The sequence below is a fragment of the Talpa europaea genome (assembly GCF_964194135.1).
Source record: "Talpa europaea genome assembly, chromosome: 5".
NCBI classification, from domain to species: domain Eukaryota; kingdom Metazoa; phylum Chordata; class Mammalia; order Eulipotyphla; family Talpidae; genus Talpa; species Talpa europaea.
The window spans coordinates 27,934,030-27,951,557 of NC_140071.1; the positions used below are offsets into that span (position 1 = coordinate 27,934,030).

Sequence of the window (17,528 nt, forward strand, 5' to 3'; positions counted from 1 at the left end):
CAAGCAGGCAGGATGCTGGAAGTCATTATCTTGACCTTGTGTTGGATGAGAGAGTACATTTTGAATTTTGGCTCTCTCCTAATGCTAGCTCTCTGGGTCTGCCTCGCCCCTTTTGTGTAATTTCTGTGTGTTCTTAGGATTTGTTCTGGTGCTTTCAGGCCTCAGTTGTCTGATTTGGGGCCAAGCTATTTGGCCGGGCATCCACCCATTAGAAGATGGGTAATTTTCAGTGTGATTGGGAATCTATTCGAAATCATTTCTTCTCCTCCTCTTCCCCATCTTCTTCTTTTTTCTATTCTTCCTCCTCTTCTCCCTGTTCCTTTCTCTCCCTTCCTCCACTTAGCTTTCTCTCAGCCCTTTAAACTTTACTACCAATTAAAGACTTTTGAGCACACCGAGTATGCTTTCTTTGCTTTTGTGTGCATAGATGACCAAATCCTTAGAATGGGTATAATGAGCTTTTTCTCTTAACAGTTGCTGGTACTCCTGTGTTTTGCCTGGTTTCAAATGGAAATATATTCCGAAGGAGCCAGATGAAACAACTGAAGAGCCTAGATGATGATACTTATATAAAAGAATGCTTCTGCAAAGCAAGCAAAACAAACTGACAGAGAAAAAAGAAAACTTGAAAACTCTTCCATTTGCACCAAGATCCGCCCTCCAAGCTCCTGTCTAGATTATGAGTTTAAGCTTTCTCTTTTATAATCCCCGATTCAGACAACTATAGTTCAAATGAGATCATGGACTAATAAGCTCTTCCATTATCATTTCCTACATCCCTCAACCATGTCAACTCCCTCTCTGCCTTCCTACTTTCCTAAAAAAAAAAAAAAAAAAATTAAATGATTGCATGCTTATCATATGCCAGGCACTGTACAAGTTTCTAGAAGTTCAAAGAAAGACCTGTATTTGGCCTTTTTAAGAGCTTCTATTTAGTAAATGGCAGTCTGACCTCTCTAAACAAATAACACTCATGCAAAATGATAAATGTTATACTTAAGATATTTACAAAATAACACACAGGCTCAGGAATAACATACAGGCTCAGGAATAACAGGCTCATGGGATAACTATGATTTTATAATACTCAGTCTTTGAATTTAAATCAAGTCGATCAAATCACATGCATCTGAATAAGGAAATTTGAAGTTAGTAGTTTTTCAAGCTTTGCTAAGTCATAATTTGGGAATGTCTTGAGTAGGCAGAGAGCATTATTTTGAAACAAAAAGGAAGGATTAAATACACAGAGTATTTGAAGAATGTATGAGAAATGCCTATTCCATTCTATTAAGCCAAGATGTAGACCTTTCCAGCTCACACGATCTTCTTAATACTGAAACAATTAACTATATCTGAAAAAGACAATAGTTGGAAATAATCAAATATCAAAGAAGATGCATAAACACAGCCAAATAATTTGGGCAGTAGCCAGGAACTGACAATGTTAGGAAAATATTTTTCAGAAGATTATACATTTAAAAGCCATAAACTGACTGATTAAAGGATTTTGTTACTTTGATTTTAATTGTATCATCAGTCCAAGGTAGAATTACAATAAATGTGACAAACAAGTTTGGAATGTGCTCTTTTTGTTTTTATTCAGCAAAGCATACTTTTTTTAAACATGAAATCATTCACACACAAAAAAGTGAGCAAACATACCACTGAAAGCAAGCCAAACATAGCTATGTTTCCTTGCTGATAACATATTTTGACTTTTTATTTTGGCATGTAGAGGACACAGAACTCACAAACTTACAATATATACAAAAAGATTTTAAGTGCTTATTTGGGAAAAATCTTTATTTATGGAATAAAGAATTTGGGGTTATAAAATTGTGAATGGCTTATAGTATGCAATTTACTAAATTAGTCTTCTTACAAACTAGAATAATTTCATCCTTTGACAGTTGAAAATATATATAAACTCTATTTCTGCAATCAGTGATCCACAGTTAATTTTCATCATTGGCAGGACTGGCAGAGTTGTCACTCTCTTCAGCTGGTGTGCTGTGCCCCCGCTGGCTTGGAATAGCAGGAAGAACTCTGTTTGTCCGGAGAGGTTCTCCAGATAGAACTTGGAAGAAAGAATATAATGAGATACTATCAAGGTTTACTTCTCTAAAAGTCTAATGAGGAATGTTGGTAGGAGTACTGCTTTTTCTTAAGGGTTGGAATCATTCTAAGAAGCTTATCTTGGTAGAGCTAGACAGCAGAAGACTCTCTCTATACAAGTATATTTGTGTGTGTGTGTGTGTATAAGTATATATACACATATATGTATGTGTGTATGTATATACATGTGTTTACATACACACATCGTGTGTGTATTCAGGCTTACCCCACAAAGTGAGAAATATCAAATATGCACAAATACAAGCCTGGGCCAAATTTGATCAAATTAGGTTGTGCTGTGCGTGCCTGGCAGAGCTCTCTCTGCCTTGGGTGGAGTAGTTTTAATGGCCAAGTTAGCACAAGACTTTAAATTAGCCCCAAGACATTTGTACTGTGCTTTTATGTAAACCTCAAAAGGCTCTCAGGTTTCTTTTAGGAAAGCACTGTGTACCTTTCTATTGCTTTTTCATAGAGTTGAAGTTGATCAAAGATCCTTATTTTCTATTATCTCTTTAAATTTAACAGAAAAGCAAAGTTCCTGGGCTCTGTCAAAGAAAATTCTTTCTATGACCTCTCAATCCCTACCCACAGGGATTCAAGGCTGAGTGACCCTTTCCTTAACTAGTTTTCTTTGTAACTACATTTCTGCTTAAAAACAAGACCAGGGCCTCCCTGGTGGTGCAGCGGTTGAGCACTGGCTTGCGAAGCTGCCCACAGCCTCTGCAGCGCTGGTTCGATTCCCGGCCGCTGGGCGAGGGTCCCACATGGTGCGCAGACCTCTCCTGCGGCCCGCTGGTCCCCTCAGCAGTGTATTTCATCTGTCTGCCTGTTCTGCTCCCTCCTCTGGCTCTGGTGAATTCTCTCACCCTCCCATGCTTCTGACTGTACCCAGTGCTTGTACAAATAAATAAATAAATCTTAAAAAAAAAAAATTCATTCCAAAAAAAAAAAAATAAACAAGACCAGACTTAAATTTCATTTAATGATTGAATTCACACCCTTTCAAACACTTACTTCACACAAATCAGAAAAGGCAGAGGAAATGATCTGTCATGGAAGAGATCTTCATTTCTGCTATGAACTCCTTGTGTGACTTTGGGCTGTAAAAGTTGGGGTACTAAGACCCCCATGGTTTTTTACCTAAAATTTCTAAAATTTTTATTCATCCAAACTATAGCCTGGGGGAGAATAAACACCAGATATTGATTCTGTGTAAGCAGGTGCCAAGTGTTTTACAAATACTATATCATCTAATTTAAACCTTCCAACAATTTTATTGGGCTGGTGCTACTGTTACAGGCAGTAGCAAGGCTAAGGAACTTATCTGAAATAGTTGGTGCAGTTCCTAAATCATCTAATCATCTAATCTATGAGGATGTGGAGAGTGAGTGTGTGTGCATGTGTGCAGGCATTACAAATGGGTGAGGTGACATAGAAAGAAGAGAAGGAGATTAGAATCCAGTATTACTCGTTTTATGAGGCAGTTGACTCAGTACCCTGTAGTTACGCATCTGGCTCTCCTACTTATTACTTAAGTAATGTTGGGCAAATCATGTAACTTTTCTGAACTGTTTTCTCATTTGCACAGTGGGTATAATTGGTATATCTCAGAGAACAAATGTCAGGATACATAAATTGAGAACTTGGATGTGGGCCTCAGGAGTTTACTTCATAACAAGACACCCAGTAAATACTTAGGCACACTCAAACTTGAAGACCACTAGATGAAAAGAATATATCAGAATATACTGTATATTGTGAGAAATTTTTGTGTAAAATAGGTAAGGACTTCTTACAAACAGAAATGACATATCATTGTGTCTAGACATGTAAACACTTGCAAAGGAAACTGAGGAAAATTCAAAATACTTACATTTTTGGTCTGGTAGGGGAGCTAAGTTGTTCCGGGTGAATGGAAGATCCCTGCTTTTGAGTCTATTTGGGGAGAGATGCTGAAAATTTTGTCCTGGGGACAAATACACTTATATCAATCATTTGAGACTCAACCAAGAAAAAAAATGATATAATCTAATGGCCAAGAGAATCATAAAAGTCATTAAACATCACTAAATTGAAGAAGCTAACAACAATGAAAGCGAGACAGCCTAGGTAAAAGAAATTTCAAGCTGATAGGATGAGTTGCCCTGTCTAAGCAACTCAGCTCACTTCACTAACCATGAGGCACCAGGATAGGTAAAAAGCTTAGGTCCTGACTAATGATTATGTCACAATTTCCTGGAGAGAGAAAGCAGATAGCCCACATTTGCAGTTGGAAAATAACCCAGAACAAACTATGATGCTGCTCTTTTCCTCCCTGCCTCATGGACTGACCTTTTAAATATCTTACCCTTTAGACATGCAAACAAATCAAAACCACAATGAGCTACCTTACACCAGTGAGAATGGCACATATTAAAAAATCTGGCAACAACAAGTGTTGGCGAGATGTGGAGAAAAAGGAACTCTTCTACAGTGCTGGTGAGAATGCAAACTGGTCCAACCACTTTGGAAAACTGCGTGGAGTTTCCTCAAGCTACTAAAAATAGAGCTACTATATGACCCAGCAATTCCATTTGTGAGAATCCACCCAAAGGACACAAAAACACTATTTCAAAAGGATACCTGCACCCCTACGTTTATTGCAGCGCTATTTACAATAGGTAAGATATGGAAACAACCCAAATACCCAGAAATAGACAACTGGATCAAGGAGATGTGGTACATATACACAATGGAATACTATTCAGCAATCAAAAAAAGATAAACTCGTGCCATTTGCAGCAACATGGGTGGAGCTAGAAGGGATTATGGTCAGTGAAATAAGTCAGAAGGAAAGGAAAAATATCAGATGGTTTAACTTATAGGAGAAATATAGGGGAGCCAAATAAGGGATCAGGAAAAAAAAATAAACAAAACTAGCAGGCAACTATAAATCAGAGACATTAAGTGGTGGACGGGGAGGGAGAGGGATAAAACGGGATGGGAAGAGCACGAGGGACTATGGTGATCATTTACCAGTGAATTAGTGGTGGGAATTCTGGGGGGACTATACCTGAGAGGAGAAAACAAACGTTGTACAAAAATGAACAATGATGAAATATATATATATATATATAATATTATATATTTATTTTTAAATAAATATCTTACCCTTTAAACATCTCCTCTTAACTCCCTTTGGGGAGCCTGGTTATATTCTCTTTCCCAAACCGGCTCCCTCATGCATGAGTCCTTCTAATAAGCCTTGTTAGTTCAACTACAACTAGTGCTCTCTGGTGAGATCTTTCCCTAGGGGGCAAAAGACCCACTCTTTAGGGATGAGGCCCTATAACAAAAGCAATAATAATAATTATACTTTATTGAGCTTCTACTATGTGCCATTCTCTATTTAAATAAAAAGAAAAGATATCAGAAATCATGACTTAACTAACTAGTTTAAATAAAATTTTATAAATAAGCATATTTGGCTACCCCCTCTGTAAAACTTAAAAGTTTGAAAAAAATAGCCATAATTTATCAAATCTTTGATGAGTGAGTAGGATTTATTCTAGAACAGGGGTTTCTCAATCCTGGCTACACTTAGGAATTATCTGAGGAGTTAAAAAAATATTGCTTCTCTGGCCAAACCCCAGGTAAAGTAAATGAGAATCTCTGGGAGAGATTAGATTTTCCTCAAGTTCCAGGCAATTCTAACGTGCAGGTAGGATTGAGAACCACTGGTCTAGACGACAGGAGCTAGTAAGAGTGTGAGAGATCACTATAATCTAATTTAAGCTATAAACAGTGTTATATTGATGGTTAAATTTTCAGGAATTTTATGAATTGGTTGACCTCACACTGGTGGCTTAACGAGAACCATGGTGGAAGTATTTGCACCATAGAAATCAGCAAGCACTAGCTTTTCTTCCACAGAACCCGTGTTAAACTTTCATCCACATACTACTGATTAAAAGAGCTGTTCCAAATATCTAAAATAGAAGGGACAACACAAAAGATTAACCAGGAAAGCAAATATTAAGCATTTGACTTACTGGATGAATATTTAACAAACATTAGCAGTTGTAACAGTTTTAGTCTGTGGAGTGTTTAACAAAATCCTGGACACTGGGCATGTACTCATCTAATCTTTTACCCAGTGGTGTAGTAGAAACCAGAGTCACTACAGCAATGCTTGTGGGGTTTAAGTCTTCCTTTTGGTAAGGCAGTCTTTCGAATAACAGGAGAGTATAAAAAAGCACTAGCGATTCATCTTCCATCTGCTCAGCTGACTCCTCTAGCAGATTCATAGAGGCATCCATATGAGTAGAATTGTTTGATGAAGATTAATCAAAACTTCCAGCCTGGTGAATATTTTATCTTTGTATTTTAATTCCTTTGAATTCTAAATGTCAAACAACTTCAGGAACCATTATTTATAAAGATACATTACTGACTAGAATTATAGTAGAACTCTTATCAGCTCATACCCTATCTTGCCATTTACAATTGAGCAGAAATGGAGTAAAATGGAGAAATAAGATAATGATAATTAAGATAATGTTTGTGGTGCATTTGCTATTGTCAAGTTTGGGGTAAATGCTATGGGAATAATTGCATTTAATCCTAACATCACCTTCAATTGCAAATTTGATACTGTTATCATTCCCATTTTACAAATGAGGGCTGTGGCTTGCAGGAATTCTGAAAAGTACTCAAGGTCAGATAGTGGGAAGTGAGGGAGCTTGGATTCAGCTCTGTCTGACTCCAAAACCCACAGTAATGTCCTTCTTAGGAACAAAGGCAATATTCATAGGATGGGAGAAGTGGGCAGAGAACTCTGGCAGTGATTTGGGAATTGGAAGGAGAGTTAACTTCATTCCATGCTGGTGCTTTGCTCAGTTTTGAAGGGCAGTACACAGCCCAAAGTTTTCTTATTTGCGCTGCAGGCCCCCTCAGGAAGTATTCAGCTGGTGGGGACCACTGTCTTAGAATAAAAGAGCAGGAAAGGTTTTCACAGTTAAATGAAAGAACCAGAAGTGAATGAAGGACTAGTAATAACAAATCAGTTTAGCCATCACTGAGTGCATGGTCACCTAGTGCCAGAGTCCAGGGTGTAAAGAGAAAGCAAGGTGCCTCAGGAAGGGCTTACAGTTTATGTTGGAAGAGAGTAAATTATTGTAGTAACAAAATAGTGAGAAGTGCACTAGGATCACAGAAGAAGGGTCTGAGAGGTCAAGGAGTCTTGATTCCCATAGACCTTGCTTCAATATCTGCTCTACTACTTCTGCTTTGTGACCTTAGGCAGGTTGACTTCTCTGTGCCTCCATTTCTTCATCGCTAGAATGGGATAAAAACTTCTCTCCTGCAGTGTCGTTTAAGGGGAAAAGTGAAGTTCACTCTTTGCCTGTGAGGAGACTTAACCAGGTAGAGTTTTTTCTTTTATTATGAGCAGTAAGAGAGAACCACACTCTTACAGAGGTCAGGGCTACTTTCTAATAGGAGAGTTTGAGTTGGTTCTTAAAAGATTGTAGGAGTATAGCAAACACATAATGGAGAGAAAGCAAAAATAACATGGGCAAAGATGTCGCAGAGTGAAAAGGTAAGGAACTGCTAAAGATATTGAAGGAGCTATTCAAAGGAATAGGGGAAAAAGGACTGGAGGAGGTGCAGAGGCTTGAAACTGAGAAGTGATGCAAGAGCCTGCTGTGAGAATTTTGCCCACCAAAGTACCTGGCCTAGATTCTAGAGAGGTGCGAAGTCTCTGATGGGTTTAAACAGAGGGTCCCAAGATGAGGTCTACACAGGGAGAGTGAGCTGTTACTAGGATAGTCCAGCAAATTTTGGAGAAGAAAGTTCTCTCTAGAGAGAGAAAGGAACAAGAACTTTCTTACTTTCCTTGTGATGACTTGTAAATAACCAGGCTGGTAGCAAATACCACAGAGTTTTCAGTTCCATTTTATCTAAAAGCTACTTGCAATGGATTAAGCTGATGTGGTCCAAATTCCCTCACTAGGATAAGTGCCTCATCCCCTATCTCTCTCCATCCAGCCCACTGACAGGTCTCAATAAATGTTAAGTAATAATCATTACAGCTGAATGTTCAGTGTTGCTGATATAAGCACAGGAGACTGGATGCCAGGAATTCAAATAGCAGCATTGCTAGCCTATATTATTTCTACAAACCCAGGGCAGGAATGGAAAAAATCCAAAATTAAAGAGACTATCCAAGTTCAAGCCAGTGGTGCAGTGGTGTGATTTACATCATCCAATGACTTTACTATTGTAGGATTTCACGCCAGATATGGGAGCTCAATGCAGAAATCTGCTGAGTTTCAATCTGCCTGGACTAACAATTTCTATCACTTAAGTGAATCTCCCTACAGTTCAGAAGCTTCAGTAGCTCCAAAAATATTTCAAATTAGGTTAAAAATGTCCACAAAAATAAAATGCATGTGGCAGGGAAGTCTTTTTATTTGAGGAGGGCAATGACATTTCTAAGAAAATCAGGCTGTTAGTGTGGCCAAGGTTAAATGGTTAAATTGCTTTCAGTCCTTAAAGTGCACAAAAGAAAAAAAAAAAATCTAACTTTCTTTCTGAGGCTGTATTATTTGCAGATGTAGTAACAGCAACAATCTTAAACCGGACTCCAGGGCCTGATGGGAACCGAAAATACAGAGAAAGAGGGGGATACGCAGAGGTGGGGCTCCTAGGAAAAAAATGAAATTGTTACAGGGTGGTCCCAGGAAAGGGGGAGGTTCCAGGTTCCCTGCCCCACCTGAATGAAGGGTAGAGCTGAGCAGGGAGAGAAGAAGCTACAGAGACTGAGGAAGGAAGGAAGCAGGGTGGAGAGCCAGGAGGAGACCTGGAGGAGACACATGGAGCCGAGAGACATGTGAAGAAACTGCGCTTGCCTTTTGGTCGTGGACTGGGTGACACTGATGTGGGTGAGAGACCTGTGGGGAGGTGACAATGGCGGTTTTTGTCTTGATTTTGATTTTGCTCTTTTCCTTCCAGACTTGTTTGGTTGTTTGTGACCCTTTTCTGTGGGTCCCCATGGGAAGGTGCTTTAGACTTGTGGTAGGCTTTGGGGCCTTGCTTTGGGCCAATCCCATTTGGACGGAGTTTTACCTACGAGGGGACGGCTAACGGGTGCTTGATTTAGAAACTAGATTCTTTGCTTTTCCTGTAGTTTCCTAGTTGTATTAAAGTTCCTTCCCATTAAGGGATCATGCTCAGTGAAATAAGCCAAAAAGAAAAAGAAAAATACCGGATGGTCTCACTCATAGCAGGAATCTAGAAAACTTAAATAAGGGACCAGGAAAATGAATAACTATAAGAAAGTGAAAATCAAAATCAACAAAAACTATGAACCAGAGACACTTTTTGGGGGATGGGGTGTGGGAGGGGAGGGATTGGGGTCAGAATGGGGGGGTTGCAATTGTATGGGGAATATAAAAATAAAATTTATTATAAGAACATAAAAAAAAAAGATGTTAAGTGAGAGGAACCACAAAAAAAAAAAAAAAAAAAAAAAACCCAAGGAGGGGCGGTGGGAATTGTATGGGGACTATAGCCAAGATGAAAATGCATACATTGTGCAAAAATGAAAAATGATGTAAAAAATGTATAAAATAAAAGAAAAATTTAAAAAAATAAAAAAAAATAAAATGAGAGCGCTCCTGCTTTTAAAAAAAAAAATAAAGTTCCTTCCCATTAAAGTCTCACAGGTTTTGTGTTGATGTGGCGGATGGCAGAACCTATTTAGAGCAGGCAGGTTTGCGGGGTTTGGGCTGCCCCTCTCCCTGCCCTGTAACAAAACCTGGCATGGACCCTTGTTATAAAGTCTTTTCCAATTGGCTTTAATGAATGGAACACTTACTCAGCCCTCGGTCACTGTTACTGTGATAGGATAATTTCTTTTTATCTTTGGCCCTTTTCCCCCAAATTAGTTGCTTTTGTCTCCAAAAGAATGGACACATAGAAACTCCCAAATAATTGTCACTCAAGGGTAGAAACAATTGGGATTACAATTCAGTGACAACTTTGTGACAACCAGTCATGTCTCAGTTTAGTGAAGGAAAGATTGTGCTCCTTTATGGGCCCTTCAGCCTCCACCCTTGCTCAGCAGGTAGTAGTTGTAGAAGATGGGCGTTGGCCCATGGCTCCTCAAAAATGAGGAAGAGGATGCAGGCAGGAGGGAATTGCCACTGGTTTGGTAACCACAGCTCCTTGTCCTTGCCTTGTTCCTCCTTGGTCTGCTTGTGTTTATCTTACTGAGAAACCAGGTAAAACTGACTGAAACCAGATGGAAAGAGAAGTAAGACAGGAGTTAAGTGACAGCCTCATTTTCATAGCAAAAAGCAAGCCCACCAGCACCAGGACAGGTCCCTTAAGACTGAACCTACAAGCAGAAGGGGTGTGAGTGCCGCTAATGCAGCCTACTTCTCGGAAATCTTGATGATGCAGACCCTTTAGCCTCTCCCCTCCTTAGTACTTCCTCTTAGAAGTCCCTTCTCTCCAGTTTGGGGGAGGTGGCCTTTGTGTCATTAGTCTGCCATGTCTTCAGGTTTGCCAGCATTTGATTAAACCTGATTTCCTCCCCTCCAGCTCTTGTCTGTTGAGTTTTGGCTTATGAGTGGTGAGTAGCCAAACACCCAAAAAAAACTGTAGCATTGGTAGTTGATAAGCACTCTAACAAAATGGATTTCGAGATGGGAAGAGAGAAATAGATTGCCACAGTGAAAGCTTACCCTTTTTTGGAGACCTCTGTTTGAGTTCTGAATATGTTACTAATTAGTGGTAAGACTTGGAGTAAATTGCTTAAGTTTTCTAAGTCTTGTGAATTATAACAGCAAAGAACCCCACGAGATAAAATGGCCCTTGTCTCTATATCCAGAGGTTAAGGAAACTATGGCCCAGAGAGATGACATTTCTTGCTTTATCAATCAGGGTTCATCCAGGAAAACAGAGACATTTCTAGGTCTTTGAAATAATTTTCATATAGAAAAATGGTTACACTGATGATAGAAAAGCTAAAAGGCCAGAGAGAGGACAGGGTAGAAGTAACTATCCAGAGATTAGCCATAGAAATGCAGTGAACCTGCAATGAACCTGTAATGAAAATGCAATAAACCTCTAAGATGGAGGGATAAGGGAAAAGATAATATATTACCAAAGTCCAGAAGTTAGGGGAAGCTAGAACATCACAGAATGAAGTTCTATGTAGAGGGAGCTGGGAGGACAGGGGGTTACTGCTGGAAATTTTACTGAGGAATAGTGCCTAGAACTACACTGGATTCCTTCTTTTTCCTGTTCTTCTGCTGGCGCTTCCTGTTGGCCATAACTACCTGGAAGCAACTGCAAGGAAGCCTGGGAAGTGTAGTTCTTTGTGATACAGAGTAGCAGGAGAAGACTAGATCTGAGGGCTCAGAGATAGTAGACTAGCTCACTAACTTAAATTTTATCATCTTTAAAATAAAGGTCATCCCTACCTTGTCTCTAAGTCATGGTGATTAGTGTAGGGTCTGTCACATAGTTAAAAACAAACAAATGTATGTGTGTGTACACTTTACATGTATTAACTCATTTAATTTTAACAGCAATTCATAGTCTATATGTTAGGCATTTCCCCATTTTTCTGATGAAGAAACAAAGGTTCAGAGAAATTAAGTAATAGCAAGTAAGTGACAGAGGCAGAATTTGAACCCAGGCAGTGTGGCTTTAGAATCCTTTTTTTTTTTTTAACCATTGGAGATACTGCCTCTTGATAAATTAGGATGAAAGACACCAAATACTCATTTTGTAAATGAGTGGATGACTAAGGTTCTTTCCATTTAAAACCCCTATGAACTTATATCTAAATATGAGAAGAAAAGCGATTTAACATCAGTTGCATAATCAATCAGTTTAGCAAATCTGTATAATACAAAGTTCATTGACAGATTGAAGATTCTTGGAAGTCTTATCTTAATGACTCAGTTGCTTAGATGGTTCCAAGTTGTTATTAGCATTCAAAAATATTGGTTGAAAAAAGTGCTCTGATATAGGCACATGCAGTTCAGATTCCTCCAGAGAATTCTGTTTCTCTGTTTCTGCTATTCTGCCACCCCAGGATATTTCCCATTACTTCTTTGGGTACTGAGCAAATCCTGAAACAAAGTTTACTGAATTTCCTGTATTTCAAGTAACATAGAAAGTTTTAGATGATGCACATGACAGCATCTACCAGTTCTCTATCTAATATCTGTCTCTTCCATCATAGAACACAATCCAATTTTGGAGAACAACAGTCTACAATTCCTGTTCTCCCGTGCAGATAGACCTGGTGCTGTAACTAAAGTTCTGATCAATGTAAGCAGATGTGTGATGCTAATGGGAGATGACTTCTTAATGGGAGTTATTTCAGCTAGAGGACATCCATTATCCCCTTTTTTTCCTCCCTCCTGCTCTCTCAGCCATTACCGACTGTGAAATGACCCAAAGGTGGAAGCCCTAGGCTAGGCTGTGGCACACACAAATGTGGGTCTGCTAGACTTAAGTGGCTGCTAGACTTAGGTGACCTGTTCAGCCACCATTATGGTTATCTGTAGTTCTGCATTCCTCTACAACGGTCAGAACTGTCCTGTCAGTCATATGAGACAAACCTTACAAGGTGCCTTTCATATCAATCAAGAGCAGAAAGCTTGATCTCTCTGGGAAGAGTATGCATCAAGAGGTATGACTGGGAATGCCTGGGGGGGGCTGAGGATGGATGTATAAACTTACTCCCGACTCATACAGCATGAGGTATGACTGGGAACATCCGGGGGGTTGAGGACCGATGTATGACAAGGGACCCCAGCAGCTGATCAGTGGAATACCTTGTTGATAAGATTAGGACTGTGGCCTGGGGTCTAGTTTTGATGACAACACTTGGTCATCAAGCTGATAACATGGTGAGCAGACTCGTGACCCCTAAGCCCTAGATAACATTTCTGAGTTTCACCATCCCTTTCTACTTGTCCTCCTAATGCACGTAGCTAATGCTCTATGATTATTCTATCAATAAAAACAGCCAGGATCTTGTTCTCTGCAGCATCCTGCCTTGTGCAGCCTGCTCCATGACTTGTGTGTCTTTATCAGTGTGGTGTTGCTTGACTCAACATACAGATAGAAGGAGCCTGGTGATCATGTTGACATCAAGCCCTTAGGTACTACCTACTTCAGACTTCTTTCATATGAGGGCAGTAAAATTCTAGTTGTTCAAACCATTGTTAGTTTGGGTTTTTGTCATAGGTAACAGAACCCAATCCTAGTTGCTATAGAAGAAACAGCCAAGGTTGTTCTGGGAACAGAAAAAAAAAATAAGACTTTTGGGCCTCCCTGGTGGCTCTAGAGGTTGGGATGCAACCTATGAAATGCTCCACAGCCACTGCAGCACGAGTTTGATCCCCAGCCAGGGAGCTACCCACATGGCGTAGCAGACCTCTCCTGACTCACCTGCTGCTTCCCTCAGCAGTGTATTTCAGTCAATCTGCCTGTTCTATTTTCCACTCTGTCTCCAGTGAATCCTCTCACTTCCCACACCTCTGGCCTGTATCCCAGTTCTTGTATGCATAAATAAATAAATAAGTCTTTAAAAAAAAGAAAGAAAAAAATAAAAAATAAATAAATAAAATAAATAAGACTTTAACTCATTTCAGTAGATTTTTGAAAGATAAGGTGTTATCCAGGACAGGACTAACTCCAGAGAGCAGGCTGGGTCAAGGCCCTGGAGGTCACAGAGGTAGGAAAAGATGAAAGACCAATATTTTCCCTTCCTTACTTTTCCAGAAGACAAAAGCAAAAATATTACTCATGTCATCAGCCAAATGCTTTAGTGATTTGTTGATGAATCAAAGTCCTGAGGGGAGTTTTTCTCAGACACTAGGAAATAGCCTTCATGTGCTTATCCATATTTACCCTGTGCTTAAATACAAATATATATGTATGAGGAAGTCATCCTCTACCTTAAAGGCTTTAGGCACTAGCACATGTAAATGAACTAGGAGAGGCAGACTCACACTGAATATTAAACAGGAAGGAATATTCCTCATTTTCCAAAGAAATATGGCCCTCCTCCACTTCTTAGAAACACATAACACTTTGGGGCTTTTCTCCCCCTACTTTTGACAGAAATATGGGTTCAAGAAATAAAGCATTTTTTCACTTAACCTGATTATAAGTAAACAACAGCAGAAACTCATCAATAAAGGACAACAGACACTCCATGAAGATATAATAGAGTGGTATGGACTGGCTTGAACTGGGGACAGTGGGGCCCAGAGGAACAGTCAGATCTAGCAGATTATTACCAACTGGGAACTGGGTTTACCTTTGCCAGGTCTTTCAATTGCTCGGTAGAAGCTAGAATTTTCTGATTTTTATGTAGAAGCAATTAATTCATTTGAAAATAAAACAAAATCTGGTACTAATGACTGCTTTGGAAGCTATTTTGCAGCTTCTGCTTCAGAGCTGTAGTTCCCAGACTCTGGAGGGCACCAGAATCACTATGAGCCATTTTAAAAACTAAAGTAAAAAATTTTAGTGATACATTTTTTCAAAAAGGGAGGGATATATATATATATATATGTATGTGTGTGTCATATATATGAATTTAAAAATATAAATTTTTTAGTATGACACATTTTAAAGGGGAGAGATATATGTATATAAAATATCTCTAGAGGGATAGACAAACACCAATACTGGCAACTTTATATGAGAGGCACCAGATAAGGGGGAAGAGATAGGAGGGAGAATTGTCATGTAACCCCCTTTGGTACGTGTGGAGGCTTGAACCCCAAATGTGTGAATGTGGTCCCTTTCTATATGTACATATACAAGGAATTATCATTTCCCCTACTCCCTCACCAAGATTCAGTTTAGTAGGTCTGGAGTGACGATTGAATATCTAATACAAAATCAATCACACAGACAAATTGAACTCTTGTAGATGATTTTGCCACCTACCCCTGGCTAAGGATCCTTATTCCTGTTCTAATCTGCCACTCAGCATACATATTTACTGAGAAGACAAGAAGGCACATGATTTTGCTTGATGTTTGCTCTCAGTGTGGAAAGGCAGAAAGTTTACATAGAAATCTTGAATCCAGTGGTACTTCAGGAAAGAAAGGTGATAATTATCATTTAATTTGTTCTGACCCTACCCTTTCAGCTATTCTCACTTCAGTTTCTCACTCAGGCATTTCTTTCATAGAGCCTGCCAGGAAAGAGGAAGAAGGGAGCAGGAAGCAAGGCATTACCTGCCGAAGAATTCTGTAGAAGAGGAAGAGGTGGCAACCCCGAGACCTCCTGGTGACCAGATCTGCTGGTAAGCAATCTGTCTAACAGTTTATCAGAAGAAGATACAGTCCAAGCTTTGTAGAACACCTGGTTAGAATCACCTCTCCAAGGGTTATCTAGCAATGCCTGGCAGACAGTTCTGTTATTTAATAAATCCTGCTCACTTTGGCTTTTCTGAGATCGCTGGGCTGTGTGATGCATAGTAGAGCTCAGGCTAGCATGGGAAGTGGCCCCATGGGAGGCTGTCAGGAAGTTACTGCCCAGGGTGATGGGTGGGAGGCTCTGCGTTCTGATTGGTGGAAGCCCCTTACGTGCCAGAGGCTTCTTTTCTGGCAAGAGATATTTTGAATTCTCTGAGGTCCTCTTCTTAAAGTCAACCATAGCTACTTGATCACCAGCCTGTTCTTGGCAGTTGGTATCCACGATGCTGTCAAAGGAAGTGATGATGTCATCGACTTCCGACGTGTGCTCCCCTCTCTGTAGGTCCCTGCAGTGATCCTTCTGATAGGCTCTCTGCTCTTCTTTTTTGTTTTTGCAGAAGATTTGATTGAGCATGCTGAATCGTCCCTCCTTCCTCTGGGGTCTATTGTTCTGGGAAGGAATGAGTCGGGTAGGCTCTGTTCTAAGGGAATATAAAATAATAAGGATGCTATGTGCAGATAGGAAGTAAAAGACAACACCACTAGCCAAAAAAAAAAAAAAAAAGCACCCTTAATGTGCCATCTGCTTGAGCAGGTTATCTGAGATCTTTCAAAGCCCTCTCAAGTCAAAAGTGATGTGCAAGAACTCACAACACCCTTTGCGATCCTTTTCCTTGCCATGGTCCATTTTGTGCCCACTGAGAAGATATCTTTGATTCCTTTGCTCCCTCTGGAGCTATCCTTTAAAAATTTACCCAAAGATAATGGTTTTACCAAGGCATAAAACTAAGCTGGGAATAGCTTAAATTGTTACTATTCTTGCTTCTCAAAGTCAGTTAGCATGAGTGTAAGTTTTAAGTCAAAGAGATAAAGGCCAAGGTTTGAATTTGCATTCAACTAGTAGAGCTAGGATGGAGGTTGCCGAGGTGGGGGGAACGTGGTTTTCTCCGAAGGGTTCCCAGGAGATTTATTTATTTTTTTTAAGATTTATTTTTTATTTATACAAGAGCTGGGGTACAGGATAGATGTGTGGAAGGGTGAGAGGACCCACCAGAGACAGAGCGGGGAACAGAATAGGCAATGACAAAATACACTGCTGAGTGGAGCAGCGGGTGAGACAGGAGAGGTCTGCTTGCCATGTGGGTTGCTGCGAGGCAGGCGGGGATCGAACCAGCACTGCAGAGGCTGTGGACAGTTTCACAGCGCTGCTCTCAACTGCCTGCGCCACCAGGGAGGCCCTGGTTCCCAGGATGTTTAGACAGAGCTCCCACCCCACCTTACCCACTTCAGGACGCCTGCCCATCCTGAGTTGTTTGTGTGTCCTTTGTTTCTCTTTCAGTTTTTACCAAATTTCCTATTGAAAAATACTTTTCAAAGGAGTGTACTTAAGGAAAGAAGCTTTTGTTCAGGCACAGCTGCAGAAGAGGAAGTGTGTATGCCAGAGGCTGGGTGTGGCAGCAAAAGAAAAGTGAGCAATGCCCAATAGGCATTTTTTCTAAAGAAAAAAGGTTAACAATTGTGCGGCCGGTTCTTCTTATGTGGAGAGTTTCCTTGAGGTACTATTGTGTTTTTGTTCCTTGGAAAATTCTGTGTTATATTCTTTCAAGGCCACAATTGACTTAATGTTTTCTGTGGTGTGAGTTAACAATGAAACCTGACCCCTGTGTGTGCCCTAAAAGTCATTACTCTTATAGGACTGAGATATTGTAATCTGTAATTTGCAAAACATCACTACTTATTTTGGCTGCATATAATGAATATCTTTTGTAGAGGTCACACATTGCATGATAGGATCTTTATTCTCAAGATGTATTTTTTCTTCCTTCTTTCACCTTCTAGTAGACTTTTTGAAATATCGAACACAGCTTCTGAACTCCTAATATTATCAGAGAGGAAAAGACTTTCTATATCAGGAAGCTATCAACCTTACAGTGTACATTCTTTCAAGTCCCCTATACAAAATATGCCCCT

The 17,528-nt window shown here is 39.9% G+C and overlaps 1 protein-coding gene across 1 annotated transcript in view; it reads right to left on the reverse strand.

Annotated features, from left to right (window-relative positions):
- Nucleotides 1-1,955: 1,955 nt before the first annotated feature.
- Nucleotides 1,956-17,528, reverse strand: part of ANKRD55 (ankyrin repeat domain 55) — a gene marked incomplete at both ends in the record, with an annotated part of 90,185 nt that continues 74,612 nt past the window's right edge. Inside the window, 3 exons of the mRNA XM_084234165.1 lie at nucleotides 1,956-2,077; nucleotides 3,989-4,081; nucleotides 15,378-16,039. Of these exons, the coding sequence (XP_084090291.1) occupies nucleotides 1,956-2,077; nucleotides 3,989-4,081; nucleotides 15,378-16,039 (877 nt within the window). The remainder of the gene's footprint in view (nucleotides 2,078-3,988; nucleotides 4,082-15,377; nucleotides 16,040-17,528) is intronic.